General features: G+C 36.7%; 1 protein-coding gene across 1 annotated transcript in view; it reads right to left on the bottom strand.

The window, feature by feature from the left end:
* Positions 1 to 5,404, bottom strand: part of ANKRD12 (ankyrin repeat domain 12) — a gene marked incomplete at both ends in the record, with an annotated part of 47,975 nt that extends 42,571 nt beyond the window's left edge. Inside the window, one exon of the mRNA XM_082014591.1 lies at positions 5,318 to 5,404. Within this exon, the coding sequence (XP_081870717.1) occupies positions 5,318 to 5,404 (87 nt within the window). The remainder of the gene's footprint in view (positions 1 to 5,317) is intronic.
* Between the last annotated feature and the right edge of the window lie 14,554 nt (positions 5,405 to 19,958).

The following is a 19,958-nucleotide window of genomic DNA, read 5'->3' as shown; positions in this document are numbered from 1 at the left end:
TAATTTAGATTATCTGTGGACTTTCTGAAGAGGTTCACTAATCTAAAGTGAAAATTGCGAATCAAATAAAACACTGAAGACATCATAATGTTCAGATACATATACTACTGCTGCAAAGAGAAAGGCTTTACATACCCTCCATGTCTACAACAGCTAGAGAACATTAAATGGCTTTAGACTGCAACAGAAGACCAGCAAAGGTTATTTACCCTTCTACTAAGTATCTAACTCTATGCCAGTCAGCATAATTAACTATCAGAACAAACTGCCCAAGGAGACCGGAATTTCCAACAGTCAAAGCTTTAAAGAAAAGGTCTGGCAAACATCTGTCAAGAACAGAGTACAGCTTATTCTACTCTGGGGCAAATCGATAAACTGGATCTGCACCTCTCAACGTTTAATGCATGCCTCACTAAAGGATGTAGTAACAAGGAAGAATTTTCTCTGTCAACAAAACCATACTAGTGTGCTATGATGAGGAACACATTTTTCATCTGTTCAACAGAAACCGTCTCAGAAGGCTAACAAACAGCAATCTGGACAATCTCTTGATATCCCATTCCAGCTCTATTGTCTGTTACCACTACAATCAATGACAATACACAAGAAGAGAAAACAGACTGTCACATAATCTAGCAGATGTACTAAGTCCTGGGAGAATGTCCATTCTTTTTCTGCCTATCAAAGATAATTACATACTGAAGCATATTCTGCATGGTATTAAAATGGCTTGGGGCGCTATTGTTGGACTCTTGAAAGAGGAAAGTTAATTCTTACAAACCTCAAATATGTTTCTCCTTTGGACCACATATCTATAATTTACTTCCTGAGTTTTGGTCATGTAAGTTCTAAAGTACAAATTCAGATAAATTAAAATTTCATTATGTTCTTATCTTTATAAAATATCTCATGCAAATGAGATAAATGGTCTATCCGCTGTATACACACTCTCACAATTTTTTAATTTATTTTATGCTCCCAAGATGAGCAACTAAAATAAAAATACACATACCCTAAAGCATACATGACATAAGCTCAGCTTATTAACAGGAATGTTATTCCTAATGATTTTTTTTTTAAGCTCTCAGAAGACCTGAACACATAGCTATTTACTGGTTGCTAGAACAGCATAATAAGCATTAACTTCCACTGGACAAACATGAAAGATTAAGTCTCATAACAACAGGAACTTTACTGCATACCTCAGTCAACAGCTAAGAGTGCACAACCAGTAACAGCTAAACACTGTATCAACTATGAAAGGAAAAACAAATCCTGCAAGCGTTTTTCCTTTATCTTAATATATTAACCATTGGAATAGTCTTACACCATGTATTTTATTGGTTAAAGTTTTTATTTTGAGAAGAATGAGGAATTTTTTAAGGAGTGGTGTCCTTTAACATTAGTGTTCATTTGCAGGATGTGCTGTTTTGTATGACCATTATTTCACATTAGGCCTCCTCTGCCTACAATGCATGTATGAACATATAAGGGAACAGCAGTAATTAAACTACCTATCTTCCGTTCGTTCCCAGTCATAGAGATGAAGCTCCACAAGTTCAAAGACATGTCTGCTTCAATAACAAAGGGGACACAGAAGCAAGTAGAAGCAAGTTTACACAGCGAAGTGCAGAGGAGGTTTGACTGTACTATTCTACAGAAAAAACAAAAAGCCAAAGCTACATGAAAAACACAGAATGCATTTTTTTACTAAGGACCACTGCAATTACCTAAATGTTGAAGACCTCAGGGTCTTTTCATGCTACTAAAAGACACAGGCATTGCTGATGGCACAGCAAATGGCCACTCACTGGTCAATACTGAGAAAAGTATGTGGACAAGAGGTGCTTTCCAGATTAATCAAGACGCTTCCACATCAAAATGCCACTAAAGCAAAAATTTTACGTTAGTATCCCTTTCAACTGCAGCATCAGTACTTCCTTACATCAATTACATTAACAAATCCATACCTTTTTCATAATAAGTTCTAATGCTTCAAAGACTATTGTTTTTAAATTCATGCATGCAAATATTTACATATTGAGAAAAACCCTTATTTGCTTTACAGAAGTTTCTACTAGTTCCTGAGGAAATTTTATTTAAAATAATCACTGTTGATTTGGCCTGGTCAATCTTTACTTCAGAGCTTTATGTCTCTAATACAGATTTGCCTTCATGCTTTTATGTTGTTCAAACTCAAATTTTACTCAAATTGTCTGTTGATTTTAAAATAATTTTCTAGGCAGAATTAAAATGATTACATTTTGGCAGTATTTTTTCTATTTTTTCCTAATACAGAGGAAAAGATCACAGATTATTCAAGGGCCAGCTAAACACTGCTGAGGACTACTTGTTCATGTGTTAGAGAACAGTTAGTGTGACTGCTTAAGCGTCTATTTAACATCTTAACCATGTATTAAATTTTCTCAAAATATGACAAAAGCAACCAAACTGTGTTTATTATGCTAAACTCCTGAATACAGGAATATTAACTGCAACACTTAAATAATTCTGTAATTTTATTTAGGATCTTATATTTTCAATGTTACATATATCAGTTTATACCATACAATCCCCAAACCAAATCCTACATTATTCTAATCTCACTTTATACATTGTGCCAAGGTGGATAGCAAGCTAGACTGAATATAACAGTGCAAGCAGTTTATCAGTTTACTGTTTGGTATCAATCTAAGTAGTCCACCATTGTGTTTCCATGCATATGTCCTTGGTCAAACTTCCATCTTCCCCTGGACTTTAATTTTCTAAGTAATCCTGCCTTCACTGGCATCTTAATCTCAAACATCAGACAAGGTAGAATCTGAACCCAGCACATTTGTCCATGCTTCTAATTCCTGTACTGGTGATCAATCTCAACAAGGAGGATTTCCTTGTTATAACAGCCAGCTAAGGACAAACCTTCACCCAAATGAAGGTCTGACAATGAAAGGGGACCATTGTATGTAACCATTAAAAGCAGAATGTTAATTTACTCCTTTCTAAATACAATAAAAATTTGCCGTGTTTCCTGGCAGTTAAATAAATAACACCATGTTCACTGTTCTGTTCCCTGGAAAAAGTTATTCATATTTTCACACGGATTCCTATCTTCTTCTGGTGAAAGAGCACTACACATACCCGTTTCAGATTATCTTTGCAGAGATTGCAGTGTATCAGGGTTACATGGCTCAGCAGATGTAACTGCTACTGTTATCAGCAGAGAGGGAACAGTTTATGGGGATCAGAGGTGGGAGATTACTGGAGAGGAAGGCGTCAAGACAACCAGCAAATACTGAACTAGGCACAAGGATCACTGCTAAGGCAGTTCCTTTGGCAGTGGCTGCAGATTCAACAGCCACTCTGGAAATCAGCACCATTTTTCTACAATGGCAGCAGGCAACACAGAGAGGAGGTGAGGGGGAGTCAGAGGTAGAGAGCGGAGGAAGAAAAGGGGCCTCAAAAGTAAACTCTTTATTTTCATTGTTTTATTTTTTTAAAAACTCAGATTGCAGAGCAATTTGTATGTAAAAATCAAAGTCTGCAAAGGAAGAAAGTAATCTGCACTATAAAAATATGATCATCTATTTCTACACATTCAAACCTACAAATGCATTCCAAGCCATACCTTTAGCAGAGAAACAGAGAAAAGGAAAACTTAAAAATTGAAACATTCCAGCAAACCCACTATTTTTGCTTTGATGAAAGCAAACAAAAGATGACAATTCATTTTACCCTCCATGTTACATATTTTTTTAAAATTAAAACAGAAATAAAGCTTGGAAAAGAAAAAGACGTAAGTCAGTTTTCCTAGCATGACCAGCTGTTGATCACAAGATTTTCCTGTGTTAAAAGTTTTTTTTCCAGAAATACTAAAGTTCAAGATAACAAGGGTTTATAAAGCCAGAAAGTATTTTTTAGTTAAACAAATAACCTAAAATCTTTACAAAATATAGCTTATTTACAAGTGTACAAATAAAAAGGCAGTACTGAATAACACTAAATTTCATTGCAATAGCCTTCCTATTCCTGCTGCTTGTAGGCCCCGGAGTTTCTCCCACTTATTCCGAGTGTTGAATGACACTTCAATTAACTTGACCATATCCCAAACAAAGGATCAGAACAAAACAACAAAAAATCCCACCCCAACATTTTTTCACCCCTTTACTAGTAAGCCAATTTCCTTTCTGTATTTTACTCTATTATCTTCCTCTTCTTATCAAAGTAGTTCATCACAGCTAGAAGAAACAACTACCTTTGCCTCACTTGACTGGGACCCATAAAACAAACTGGAAAGAGACTAAAACTCTAATGCTTTCTTCTATGAATGTTTTCAGAAGACAAACAGTTTCAAGCAGATGCTGGGTCTTTTCTTATTTTTTCATCTCTCCCTGTCTTATATCCATTCACTATCTGGTCTTACAGAGAATACAAACTTCAACAACATAGTAAGTGTGACCACACACACACAATCTCCTTTTCCAGAGAAAAGTGTTTTAAACATCATTTGGGAGATAAATGGATTCTTTCTCCTCAGGATAACATACAACTCATCATTCACAATACAGAATATTTGTCTATGTTTTGTTATTCATTAGTACTACAGATAAACTCAATGTCTATTGTACAAGTGTACTAGGCAGACAAAAATGGAGAACTGGGTTATTTGCAACTTGTCTCCAGAAGTTTGAAAATTATAGGATACTTCACATTTATAAACAACAAACCACTCTTCAGTATTACTGAAGCTTGCATACCCCTTCATTCTCCAACATCAAAAACTGTACAAACCATTTTTGAAAGTGGACTCCCTTGTACAGGAGTTACTCTTAGCGCTTCTGCAGCATTTGGCTTTCAAGTTCTTCCTAACAGAGGGAACAAGTCGCTGTGTTACAAAGGAATATAACCAACTTACGTTTGTTCATTGGTCTGTGCTCTGTCACAGGCCTTCAGAAATGTTTCATTTGTTTGTTACAGAGAGTAAAGCGCTGTACAATTAAATAAAGTATGAATTATGGTTCTTGTAAGTGTACGAAGACTTCATATGATGGAAGATATGGAAACTATGCCCTAACTTACATCAAATAAACCCAATGCATCCAGCTTCCTTTTGAATTAAGTTGCAATAAAAGGCACAAATTCTGTTCCCTAGTTTAGTTTACAATTAAAGCCATGTAAAAACTTACACTTTTTTTCTGCACTCAAGATATCAGAATACAGATTCATATTTATTTCTTCCCACTACAGCAACAAAAATTGTGATATAACACATGCTCTTCATTTCTCTGAAATTAAATGGACGTGAATATAATTTTGTTACCTTTCTTGCAGTTGTTTTTTCCACCATGGTGCTATTGCTGTCAGAATTTTCAACTTGAACTGTTTTTGTAGACCCAAATTTGGGCATTTTATAGCTGTTTAGCTATCTGTATCTTGTATCAGTGGGTTCATTGTGTGTCTGAAAAACAAACAAACAAAATTATATAAATATACACACTACAGTGTCATTTCAGGATAAATGTTGTTACTGCAGATGGTAGCAGAGCTGAATACCACCCCAAAAAAGATGACTAACAAGAACATCTGACTTCAAGCATCCCACTCATCTGCAGCTCAAACCTTTGGGTGAAAACCCAAAAGGTCTAACATGGCTACTACAGGGGACAGTGTCATCAGAAAAAGACTAAGTCAGTTGCTGAACTGCCCGATCCCTCTAACTTATCTCTTTGTCAGATTTAACACTTCCAGGCATTTGATTGGTTCAATCTCTCATTTCATTTTACAGGTAATAAGACAGAGAAGATGCACAAGATCATCTCCAGCAACACTGTGAACAGAAATTAAGCTTTCTAGCCTGGGAAACTGAAATACTGTCTACTCAAAATATTATGCAAAGAAGGTCAAAAATCTGGGTGATTTGCTTATCTCTTCTGTTGGAACAAGAGATATATGTTAAAAGAAAAATCTTCTAAAAGCTTAGACATGGAACTAGAAACCCTAATTTCCACTGTCTAGCAAATTAATTGCATAAGCCATCACTATATATGTATATAAAGCTCTAAGAGCTCTGTGGTGTTTCACCTCCAGGGTACACCCAGCAAGTGTCAGTACAGGTTCACATAATGGAAGAGGCCTGACTTGCCTCTTCCACAGAATGAAGGGCCAGTCTTCTTGTAAGAGTGCCTGAGAGGAAAGGTCATGTGAAAACTAAAACTGCATTTGACATCACTTTAAAGCTGGTGATGTTCTATGAGTCTTTTTGAATTGATGTATTATGTTACAAATATTTATGTGATCACAGTTTTAGCAAGCCTTGTAGTAATTTTATGACTCAGCCAGATGTCATTTCAGGTATGACATTTCTATCGTTGCTTTGCAGTTAAGATTTTGGGATCATCAGAAAGTAAATTTGTGCTGTTATAGGACCAGGGTCACTGTTTTGGTTTGACACAGGTAACTGACAAGAGACTGGCATTTTCTCTTTGGCAGATGACTTTGAGAAAACTGTTTTGCACACCAAATCTGACACAGAAAACTTCCATACCGAAAGAAATTTCTACCCAGCCCACTCCCAAGACCTAAACTATGGGAAATTCCCTTACAGAATATTTGGCTAAGTTGACTACTATTGTACACAAAAAAAAAAAAAAAAGAGTAATATCTTTCTTATTCTTCAAGAACAGGAGGGGATGAACAAGAGAGAAAGGAAAGTTCAAAATGCTCAATCCAAAAGTCAGAAAACTAGGAAATGCTGCACTAAGGTCTGCTTTTTTCCTCCCTTTCTTCCCCAAACTGGTTATTGGGTTTTTTTTAAACATTAACCACAAGCTTATGAAAAAACAGGAAGAGCTTAATTAGAAACTGTCTCACATATAGCAACCTAAATCTTGTCTTCGCTATGACACAAGATATAATATTGTACTTCCTATTGTTCTACTCTTACCCAAGACAAAAGAAACATTAGTGTACTCCTATCATTTCTGTAGCATCAATAGGATTTATGCAGCCCTACTGATACGCAGAGTAATCACCCATTTTTAATGAGCAAAGCACCCTTTTCTTTTTATTTGCTTTTTTGTAACAATTGCAGGAAGAAAAAAGGTTTTCCATGCAAAGTAGCATACTCTAGAATAAGTTTCCTGTAGTTTTCACAAAATGTTTCTTAATCCTAACAGAAGCAACAAGTTCGTATCTTCACAGACAACTACTGGGCTGAATACACCATACATAATTACCGTAGCAAATATCTGTTTTCATGGGTTTAAAAAGAAAAGTCATAAATCTGCTTTTGCTCAGTTAGCCACTCCAATCCTCTCTAAGTTTTATTTGCAAAAATTCCCAGTATACGTTTGAGATGTCATCATGATTACAACTACCTTAAAACAGATCATCGTGTGAAAGTTATCTTTATTATTTCAATCAACATATTTCTCACTGCATATGCTGCTGTTTTCTTTCCTTCTTTTTTCTTTGTTACTTGACTGCCTGAAACTACCTCCATTTCTGCTTTGCTTCTCTTCCTTTCCTGGTTGGGTGTGCTATTCCCTATGCCCTTCTGGTTCTGACAGTAAGGAGCCCAGCTTCATGCGCTTAGTAGAACTTACTAGCTTAGGCTTGGCTCCATTCCTCTGTTTTTTGCTTCACCAGTAGAGGCTAAACCACATGAACTGAACAATTCCTCCTTCACAAAAGGCACAGCCTCCCTGCATGTCCTTTCAAGTCAACAGAAATATTTTATTTGAAAAAATGGTAGACTAAACCAAATACAAGCTACAGGTATCATACGGGGGCATGAGGATGATGAAAACATTTTCAAAATAAATTTAGTTTAAAAATACCTTTAATTATTACAGCTAGCACAAACAATACACAAATGTAAGTAAATGAAAACAGAAGGCATAGGATGTTTCCATTTTCTTCCCCACATGATCAAAATTAAATGTGAATTCATTCAATACTTGACTCCAAGCCAACTATGTTTTGAAGAGACAACTGCTTTGGAAGTTCACTAAAACTGAGTATCACATACTGCATTATTAAAGTAGAATCATCCCAACTATCACACTGACACTATGGCAGTTTCATGTACCAGACTGCTCTTTCACCATCCCAGTGTGAAATACTTCTCAGCAGACATGAACACTTCAAGGATTTCAGAAGAAAATAGTTTTCATAAAGGGCGATACCATGAGATACCATTACAGTCCAGAAATGTAAGCAAGCTATTCAACCCATGACCATGCAGTGTGTATTACAATAAAATGCTGACCTGAAGATGTGATTTTACTAAAACTTTATTTTCATTCACCTGCAGTTCAGTGCCATTTAAGCTCATGTTCTGAACACAGTCAACAAACATTTGCATTCAAAGTGAAAATGTAGAACATTAGCAGGTTCTTCCAGGGAAATCTAGATCTGTCTGCTTTGAGTTTCCTTCAGGGTTTTTTCTTCATTCAATTACTGGTTTATCAGGCAGTCTTGATGATATATTTCAGATCACCAGAACCTTAAATTAATTTGAATGTAAAGCATTTAACTTTCATTCTCCTCTGTCACAACAAGTAGTGCTATCACTCTTCATCTGACAAACAGGCACAACTGTGCTTTTTCTCTAACAAACGGATCTGTTTTATGCTTTTCAATAAAACATAGACTCTGCTTCCTAGCAAAGAAATGTCGCTGCATGTAACAAAATCAGACATTCTGATTTTATGTTTGGACATCTTTTCTGCACATTCATTATCAATTATCAACGTCCTATTATTTGAAATATTGCTAAACTTTTCTCTCAACCATTTTTCAACTAAAGGAACTAAAAAAAAAATTCTATTTTCTCCTTAAAGTAACAAAGGTAAGCATTTTGACAGGTCTACAGGCAGTGATATAAAAAGCTGGGATTATTTCAGTAAAAAAACCCCACCAAAATCCCCCAAACCAAACAAAAAAACCCCACCAACCACCAGAATTTCAGATATAACTAGCTACAGAAAATGAGACATCTAATAAATCTCTAATAGCAACAAGCTACTGTATTCATATGTATAAGCTTACATCTAGCATTAATAAAAGGGCATGCCTTCACCTATGTAAAAAAACAGAGAATGGATGCAGTACTCCCAGCAGTGCTGCTGCCACTGTCATTCAATCCCTTCATAAGAGTTTTTGCTTTCAGCCCAGTCTCCTGAGAAATTGAGGCCCATGTGTTTGTCTTACATGCATATGTATGATTCATCAATGACTTTCAAGCCTGTAGATGGATTTTCTGTAAAATTGGCAGCAAAGTTTTCAAATATATTAAGCACTGACAAATTTAATGGAAAAGGTGGCTGGTGGATAATAATAACAACAAGAACAACAATCTGTCACTGTTTTCGCCAAGGGAAAGTTTCAATATGAGCTTCATGCCATACTGCATGTAAGAAAACTCCACATAAAATGGCCTTTATAAACCATTTTCCTTCTTTTCCCCTAGTCACAGGGGAAGTTTCAGTTGAGACCTGCACATTACCAGAGTCAGTCAACCATAAGACAGAAATCTACAAAAAATTGAGCATCACTAGTTCTGGTGCTCACAGAACCACTAGTTTCCTTTCTGGTTTACAGTGCATGCTTACCTTCTGATTCCTGCATGTCTTCCGCAGAACACATACAGCAAAAAGTTACATGATGTTTAGGGAAGGTTTTCTTTGGTAGCCCTGTTGTACAGTTGATCTTGAAAGTTAGCTGACTGCTATTATAGCAAGTCAATGTGGTACAAGACTGAACTTCTATGAGATTATTAGTAGTAGATGGGTTAATTTCCAAGATACTGGAAATTAATAATTTATCCTTGTGCTCTAGAATGCATTTGCTTTTAAAAAGCAGGGGATCTACCATAAGGCAATCTTCTTAACTACCTCTGTTCTCTTGTATTTCCCATATCTTATTTCATCTGCAGAGGGGAGGAAAAAAAAAAAAAAGAAAAATATCCCTCTCTTCCAACAGGTATTTACTCCAGACTGGGAAACAATGAATCGACTGTACAAAATTTTTGCTATAAATATTTGACAGGAATGCTTCAGAATGTTTTGCTAAAATTAAACTTATGAAAATGACAGCTAAGGCTACATCAATATTAGCAAGAAGTACAGAATTATCCAGAGCAGATCTGTAGAGTAGAACAGCTGGTAACAAAAATTCAGAATTTACACTTGTCACATTTAGCAGTTTTGCTCTAGACTAGTTCTTGTGCAGACCCATGTACTAATACACATTAATGGCTGGAGCACATTCAGCACATTCCTGAACACATCTCTTGGCTTAGAACAGGAAGAATCAAGCCCTGAAGCCACTGCATAGAGCAAACCAAACTACAGCGAGGAGAGGTAAGGATAGTCACTCTAAAGGTGTATTCCTGAGTCAAACTAAGACGCTGACATAGATTTCCTCTTCGCAATCTCCTCCCTCCCACCCCCAAGGCTTCCTCTCATCCAAGTTTATTTAGAAATGATTGGTATGATCTAGATCTCAAAGCTATTAAGAGTCTATTCTGGAAAGGAAAAAAAAATTGTAGATGAGTATGAGAGAAACATCTAAGAACGGCTGAACTGGGGAAAAGGCAGGCAAAAACCAACGTTACATATTCTGTTCAGAGAAAGCCAGCTGGCCAATCCGTATGTACATACTGGCTAATTAAGAAGTATGTAGGTAGCTCCTGCCTAGCCATGCTAAATGTCATCTGTATTCTGGTGGGAGTGTCAAAAGCAGCTGAGGCTAATGCACTGGGAGAAAGGGAATAGATACAGTACAAAGGACCAAAATCCACAGAAAATTGGGCTTTTTAAATACTGTAAGAAGCAGAGTTTAAGCAAAAAAATATTAGCAAAAAGATTTTAATTTAACTAAGTTTAACACTCCTTAGGATCTTTTTTTCTTCCTATCAGGAAGTGCATATTACTAAGTATTTTATTTCACAATAAAAACATCCTTCAGCAAACAAGTAAGACAAGTGATTTCCCTCCAAAAGAGAGGTCAAACTCCAGCATTACTAGAGCTACATGAAACACATGTAGCACTATTGTCAATTTTTTTCTTCTTACAGAAGTCAATGCCTCTATACAGACAGTTACTCAACCATAACCTACTGCTATACAACGAAACAGCTCCTGGTCAGGCTACAATGCATCTGTTAACTCAGGTTAGCAATCACCTTTTCACCTACAGTGCCCAGTATGAAAAAAGGGCTCGAAATGGAATGAGAGATTATTTGGGATACTTTGGTTAGGGGCTGGGCACGCGCTAAGAGGCAAAAAGCCAGGAGTTTGGGATTGTGGGGAAAGAGACCATTCAGGTCTGAGTATGCAAAGGTACACATCCAGTAGAAGGGTAAAAAAGTCCAGTAGTATAGAGTTGGGCTTTTCTGGCTTGGGACGTTGAGCATCATGTGTATAAAAAGAACATCTGTATTTTTACCTGGTATTTCTCACGCAGAATTATGCCTAATGAGGACTAAAGCTTCAGATTAGTTAAATGAGAGAATGTGACCATCATGAGCAAACAGCAGAGTGAGAAACTTGAGAGGACAGGTAAAAAGGGATTGTGTTTGGGAGGAAAGCACAGAAGACTCCATGATCAACGTACAAGAGTTTTTCCCAGAACATGGAACACAAATCAAAATTCTTACATCTTGCCACCCCTGTGGCCCTGTAAAAAAGCACAAGCATTGCATCTCCTTTTAGTTTTAAGGAGAATGACAAGCTTACTACTGTGTTCAGTTTTTCACTAACTCAACTCCTTAGATAGACATACTTTTAGAAATGAAGTCTTAAACACTGCTGATGTCTCATGAGAATGTCAAAATGAAGGTAAAGGATGGGGCATTGCCCAGGGCATGTAACATATTTGCCACTAACAGAAGAGCTGGAGTAGAGGATCCTATAATCTTCTGACCTTAAGGAGGGAAGCAGTGTATGGTTCAGTGTTTCATACTAGTAAGCTCCATCAGGCTTACTGTATCTGGACTTCACATCAGAATCAATAAATACAGCTAGCAGGAGGCAGACGCTGTAAGAAACACCTTGCGAGCAGAATTGTCAGGAGATAGTAATAGTATTGGGAATAAAGCCAGGAAAAAGGCAGGAGAAAGAAGGTAGCAAAAAATATGATGGAAATCAGGTCCACTTTAAAAAGCACCACAGTGTTCTGCTGGTTCTACTCACCTTTTCTGTCTCTTCCCATCCTATCCTCTATTCATTTTCTCCACACAGGCAGTTACACTTCCCACTCCTACCTTACACTTTTTATATCTTTGCTGTAATAGAGAACGTTCAGATCCCAAAACAAGGTCTATGGAAGAACATCTTCCAGATAAGAGTTATAATTGTATGTAAAAGCATACTGTGACATTCTCTCAATTGATATATTCCCTGATCACCTGAAAATTAGCAAGTTATGGGGAAGGAGGGTGGAAATCAAGACCAACCTCTCAAGAAACGTTTTCCTAAACTATGCTCTGTAACATAGCTCACTTCAGTAAAGTGAAAGATTACTCCGAAAGATGCTCAAACATTTTTCTCCTTCAATAGAAAAAGATGCAAGTTGGCCACAAAACCCAGTCCTTTGAATAGTAAGCACAGCCTACTTAAAAAAAAAAAATCTCATTAGAACACTATACAAAATACTGTTCTGAAATTTCAAAATGAGCGGTGACTGTAGCCACAAAAATATTAGACTTTGTATCAAGGTTTACATTGCAGAGGACTATATAAATATAGCTGTTCTGTAATCATTGCAGCAGTTTATTCAATCTTTGCAACAAAGACAGTGAAAAGGCTATCAAAGGCTTCATTTGAGCAAAAATAGTTTTAGGTTTCCGGTGCAAAGTCCTATGGAAATAAAGTTCCATGGGTCACAAAAAAGACTTCAAATCATTCAGCAACCAACCGTGCGCTGGAGTCAAGCACCCTAGAAAGTAGCATGCATGTTACTGCTAAGTAGGATTACTGAACAACTTAACTCCTGAGGTGCTAAAGTCAAAGCTGACTAGGTATGAGATCCAAAAGCTGATTAAAAAAAAAATATATCAGTCTTAAGCAGCTATAATGGACTAAACATACAGTGAAGTACATCCTTACTGGCAAGCCTGCTTCCTGCTGCAGGCTAGGAGCATTACCGTCCTCCACAAGCTTAAAAGAAAAACACTCTGATAAGAAAAAATTAAATAGGAGGCTATTTGTATATGTTATACTATTTAAGACTAAATGTTTACCATTACCACTTCCTGTACAAGGTGTGCATTAAAATTCCATCAAATACAAGGAACAGAGCAATTTACCAGGCACTTTTTGCCCTGCACTCCATGGTGTCTCACCGTACTTACAACTCTGTTCTCTAGCAGTAACCAGCAAACAAATTACTAAATACTACTGGCTTTAGGTAGCACACCAATTTAGTATGTTGGAGAGAACAGTGCCTGAATGATACATGCAGTGGCTTTTACAGATGAAAGGTGACAAGAACATTTTTATTTGGGAAATATTCACAAGCTCTTTTCACAGATGATTGCAACAGTTCAGGCCATGCAGATTCTAGCATCAGAGTTATGATGAAAGAACTAAGCTCCCAACACAGTCTCAAACTAACAGTGCCTAAGGCAACAGTTTGTTGTGGTGTTAAGTGCAAATGCAGTACCCAGCACGGACATGAGTCACAAATTTGGCAAATTTTACAGCATTTGACAATAAATATGACAAAACACTCTTGGTCCAGAAGTGAGGAATTATTTTTTTATTGCAATTTTCCTTTAAGATTTGCACAGTATTTGAGATGACTTTGTGGCTAGAAGTTGTAACACTGAGATCAGTTCTATTCCTTTCTTTGCTATACCTATTGTGCAACCTCAGAAAAAGTGCGTTACACCTCCCCTGCAGCAATTCTCCCTACCAGATTTTAGATGATACACTAAAAATAAAAAAAAAAAACAACAAACAAAAAACCCAAAACACCAGCCTAACATAAACACACCTTTCAGAAATATATGCCATGAGAAAACTTGGATATGTGTATTTTGGACACTCCTCAGATCCTTGCTAATATATGGAATGGACTACTAGACTTGCTGTCCTATCAGATAGTATTTCTACATTTGAGATGTTTAGATACTTGAGATCCAAATATATAAGGAATGCCCAACCTTTCTGTAATAAAAAAATAAACTATTTGAACCCCATTTTATAAAGGTGTCCTTGAACAGTGAAATAGGAAAAGGCTGTGACTACTCAATATCCAAAGTATATTAAAAGCTGTTCTGAAGTACCTACTCATCGCATGCCAGACTACACTACACAGCGCTAGGATGAAGTCCTTAAAAAACAGCCGACACAGGCAGCAAGAAATATTTTCCAATACTTCAGCTGGAACTCACCACTACTTCCTACCAAATAAAGAACGTACCTCATAGTCTAGGAATTTCTACTAGGAAGAGCAAAAAATGAGAGGGCATACAACTCTTTCCTATGCAGAAAACAAATGAGACTCTTTGCAGGGGTTTTGTTGCACTTGCCTATATAGGACCTTGGGCACCTAACCAGAATGCCTTCAAACCCGTATTTTAAGAGTCTGAGTATACCTGTGCTTGGTTTCAAGCGTCAAGTTCCACAGATTTCCAAATACTCTTCAATTTATTTTCCGTGCTAATAGTAGCATCTGGACCTGTCAACCTCTTTCTAACAAATATGCTCTATGACTTAATCCAGAGCCTTCTGATTGACTTTTAGTACGGCTTTTTTTTTTTTTTTTTAAACTAAACACATGCCTACCAAAGAATGCACGAACTTTTATTGTTCATAGAAATAAAGAATAGGTGAAGTTAACAGATACCTGGAGGTCACCTAAGTCCCTCAGTTATCTAGTCAGTCAGACCTCATCAGCTGTCCTTGTACCTTACATAGACCAGGCTGAGTTTGCCACATGAGCAGGAAAAAAAAAATGGTAAAAGAAACCATGGAAAATACAAACCTTCCTGTTCTTGACTAACTGTAGGCACCCATAAATCACACAACAGAGTTTACAAGCAGCACACCGTGAAATAAGAAAAAACTTTGTCCCAAAGTTTGATTTACAAGATCTTATTCACTGACTGAAAATCCCACACCCCAATACACTTTCAAGATTTGTTTCATAGTTGACTTGAATTTTAAAGGTACTACTGGTTTATAAATTACAGATAGATCATGCTTTAATAACAGATGGATCTACGCAAGAGATCACTGCTCTTTCATGTCACAGCTCATCATTAGAAATACACCTGCACTTCTTTCTGTAATGTCTTCTTGCAACTACACTTATAATAAACGTCCACTGAGTAAGGACTGAAAATCCTACTGAAGTAGTGTTGTACATCTCTCACTTCACATGCTTTTAACTAAAACTGCAAAATCTACCTGTCAGAAAAAAAACCAACACACTGGCACTAACTTGCTTCTGACGGTAAAAACAAAACAAAGCAAAACAAATCAGATTTTTAGGGTAGTTTACAACTCTAATTTTATTCATACTTCCTTGGACATGATCAAGCAATATATTAATTTGTTGAACGTTCCTTTTGAGCTAGCTTAGCCCTTAATGTTCCTGCTGAAATGTTTAAGTAGCACGCAAGACAAGAAGCGGACTTCAACTTTCTGTGATCATTCTTACTACTGGCAAAGGCAAATTCTCATAGCAATTGAAGAAACTTGCTTCTGTTGCTGTGTGAAAATTTTTATAACCTGGTGAAATTCTGAGGAACCACTGACCAGAAACACGCGTAGCAAGTGGCTTCACTTGCTTTCAGAGAAAGACAATTTGTTTGTCACTCATGCCACAGTTCCCTGCTATTTCAGCTTGCCTTGCTTAAAAAGAAGGAAATGTCACCAACACTTTTTTTAAAAACATCCTAAACAAAAAGGAGGACCTATCCTTGACAATACCATGGAACTTACTAAGAAGGCTTAGGCTCCCCCTCTCTTCACAGACATTAGTTTATTTTCACAATATTGCTGGAAGATGAGAATGCATTATTTCCTTCATTTTACAGATGGTGACTTTAAATTCACAGAAATGAAGTCAAGAATTTGACCAATTTGCCATACCCATAATACATTATAGACTTGATTTCTCAGATTATTTCATGTTAGATAATACTTTATACTTGGTTAGACCAGAGCTACTAGTGACTTCAGTTTCAACTTCTGCAAGCAACTCCTCTTCCCTGCCACTGCAAAAGAAAAAAGGTGAAACAGTCTCAAAGCAGTTACCCACAAGTGAGAAACACACTTGGCAAAATGCTCATAAAAAGCCTGTATCTTACATGAATTCCAAAACAGACTGAAAATCAGTAATTTTCAGGGTCAGTACTCAACTTTATTCAACATGGGACCCTCTTTTTTTCTTCCTGCAACCTCCTCATAAGTTAGAGAACTTATTTCATCTTCTGCAATAGGATTCCTCTTGGAGCAGTATCCTGGACAATTGTAATTTATCCCCAGAGATTCATCCTGTTCATTATTTAAAGTCCCAACCAAAACCCATCAACTTGTGATCCCATTCTTCTATCTACAGAGGGAAAATCAGCAGTGCTACTCTAATATATGGCAGACAGCATTTCTGACACAGCGGAACATAAAGGTTAGTGGCATTGTAGTATACAGCAAGAAGGTGTGCAAATACAGACAAGAAGAACTTGCTTCACTTCTTTTGCAACACACTCCCACTTCCTTCCTTTTCTCTGAAGTTTCCAGTCTCAGATAGAGTCCAAGATCCTCCCACTGCAAATGTCATTCCACACATCAAGATTATGAAAAAATAAAAGCAGGTTGTTGATATCAGACTTTTAAACTCATATGGAATTACTGTTTATGTCTTGCCAAGGCACTGAAAAACTGTAAGAACTAGCATTTTGACAAAATATCCTTGCAGGTGCTATGTCAAACAATCTAATCTTGCTTGGTATGTAAGAGCTAAAAATTATTAGCAGAACATGACAGAGGAAAAGAAACAAAGGGATCCCAGCTATCTATAAATGACCTTTAAAGTTCTTCCAGATAGCTAACTGAACATGGAAGAGCTACAGAAAATGAGTGTCCTAGGCTCTACTTCTACTTTAACACCTCATAATAGTATGCTTAACACTGAAGTCCAAGTATCCAAAAAGGTGTCATTTTCAAAGGATGGGCACTCTCAAAGAATCAGATTCATGGACTAAAAACTTGGGTAAACCCATCTGCATCAAGCCTCATCCAAGAGACGACACCAAGAGACTGCCTCCAAAGACAGCGTAAGGTGCTGAGAAAAGGGATGAAACAAAAGAAGTAGGGAGGGGATGAATTATTTCCCAGCTGACTCCTGAACATCTCTTAGGACACTGAACTCCTTCCTGACTTTAAAAAAACCAAACCAACCAACCAAACAAACAAAAAAACCACTATGGGAATTAATTTGTTTACATGATGTCATTTAAGGTGAAAAACAATATTGACAAACATGGCCTAAACTGACAGGATGGCACAACCCTGAAAACAGGTGAGTGGGGAAGACGGTGCTTTGCAACAACGATCCCAAAAGAAGGTTTCATATAAACAGACAGCTGAAACAGGGAAGCACTGAATGAGAAGGTACTTAAAGGAACAAAAAGTAAGATCAAATACTATGATTTTTTCACTTTTATTTTTGAACAGAAATAGTTTCACAAGTCTGAAATCCTAAGTGTTAGTTGTTTAATAAAAGAAAAACACAGGGCCAAGGGACTGTCTTTACAATAGGTACTCTCTGATTTACACCTCAATTGTACAGATATTTATATTCAGGATAAACTTGCAGAACAGAACAGCGGAAGTCCTACCAATTTAAGATTACAAAATTATCCATTATTTCAGAGAAGCATTTGAAGGGCTGTGGGCTTGCTTAATAGTGAAGCGTGTGGACTAGATACATATGGTACAAATGAACTTGCAAGCATAGTCTTAAAGTAATTAAGAATTTCCATAACAGGATTGGAAAAACGCTAGTTTTTCTAGAAAAGCATAACAACAGTAAGACATTTGATATCATAATGACATACCGATTGTTCAAGAATGGCAGAATCTTCATCAATAAGCCAGTACTATCTTGCTGTTAATAAAAAAGGCAGATCATTCCACTATTTCTCTTTTTTCTCATATAATTTCCTCTTAATACCCAAGAAAAGTGCTGCATTCAAAGCATTTAAATTAGTATTTTATGACAAAACCGATTTTAAATGGAACTTGAAATATCAAAGCTGAAAGTTTGTGGAACTTGCATAGGATAAACCAGGTGACATTTCTATCAGAGAATGGTTAAGAATTATTTAAAAGCAGGAAATCCTCCCTGATTGAGAGACTTGTGTTGAAGCTTCTTTTTATAAGTACACATCCCCTGCCCCAAGTTGGGAGGGACAAGATGTAAGAAAGTTATGTTTAAGAATAGGGTTAACTCCCATCATTAACAACAAACAGAAACAAACAAAAAAAGCATTCCCTCTCCCCAAAACGGTCATAAACCTGCCTTCCAGAAGTCAGACATTGTCTCCTATTTCAGTTGGGCAGGAACAGTTCCCACAGTGACAAGGGGCATCATCCCTTCTGAACCACATATACCATTGCTTCGGCATTCTTCAATATGGGCCACTAAGGAACTGCAAGCAGTGCCAGAATTCAAGATGAATCTGAAGTATGTTTGCCAGTTACTGTCATATTCTCTAGTCCATTTCTCTACTCTCAGATTAACCCTTTGTGTTTTCGTGGAAGATACTAGCATTATTGTTTTTACATAAGGCTGGCAGTTCTGCAAGGAAGAAACAAACAGAATGATGACAATACAAATACAACTGGTTGAATAAATAATTGGTTTTCTCCTTGAAAGGAATTCTGCAAGATCAAAAATACCGTAAGTTTCTTTTCAGATGTTACCAATATTCAAGTGATAATTTTTGAAGAAATGCTCTTATTAATATTTATGCTTTAGCTACTTTTCATATTTGTCCTTTGGCAGTAGAAGATAAGGTCGTTTCAGTTTCTCACTCACAAGCTTACTGAGCTGCAAGCACTGGAAGAGACTTTCTTCAACTAAGTTCCAGTACAAACAACATAGAAAAGACATTCACATGTTTGTCTTTCTTAAATAAATAACTCTCAGAAACTGCATTTTTAATAAGCCAGATGAAGTGCAATGAAGTCTTATTAACATAACCAGTCTATTAGTCATTTAAATAAAAAAACTCAATTTCATTAAGAATCTGTATAGCAGAACTTAGTAGAATGCACCACAGCTTTACAAGACTACCACATACCGGCAGAACAAGAAGAATGCATCCTTTGACTATTATAAAATGAAATTACTCAGGAAAAACACATTACCTACAACAGTTGAAAAACGTTTCTATTCCACATTTCAAAGAAAAAAAAGTGTGACAGTTTTACAATTTATCAAGCCTTCAACAACAGGTTCAGCATGGAATTCCAATAGACTAACTAAAATTAGAACTTCGTAACATTTTACTCACACTACTGGGGTGAATTCCAGGTTCAACTGGTCATGCCTACAAGCAAGCTGCTCTAGCTGACCCTGCTCTAGGCAGAAGCCTGGAGTAGATCACCTCCAGAGGTGCCTTCTGATCTCAACTGGTCTATGATTCTGTTCCATGTATTAAAAACGCAGATGTTCTTTACCTCAGCAGAAGCACATCTACTGCCAGTTCCTCCTTCTGCTGATACATGCAGCATATGAAAAGGTTTAAATCTTCTATATTCTCCAGCAACTTATGCTATGTAGTCAAGACAGCATTTATTCCAACAAAGACTTAACACAGGTGGCTAGAAAAACCTGTGTAGCTTCTGAGTACTGATGTCATACTCAAGTTAAATCATATCATTAAGACAGCTGTGTAGAATACAAACATCATATTCCTACTGAGGGACATACCTATCTGT

The sequence above is a fragment of the Phaethon aethereus genome (assembly GCF_964289735.1).
Source record: "Phaethon aethereus genome assembly, chromosome: 2".
Taxonomy (NCBI): Eukaryota; Metazoa; Chordata; class Aves; order Phaethontiformes; family Phaethontidae; genus Phaethon; species Phaethon aethereus.
Note: the sequence above shows the minus strand (reverse complement) of the source record. Positions and strands in the feature narration are given on the sequence as shown.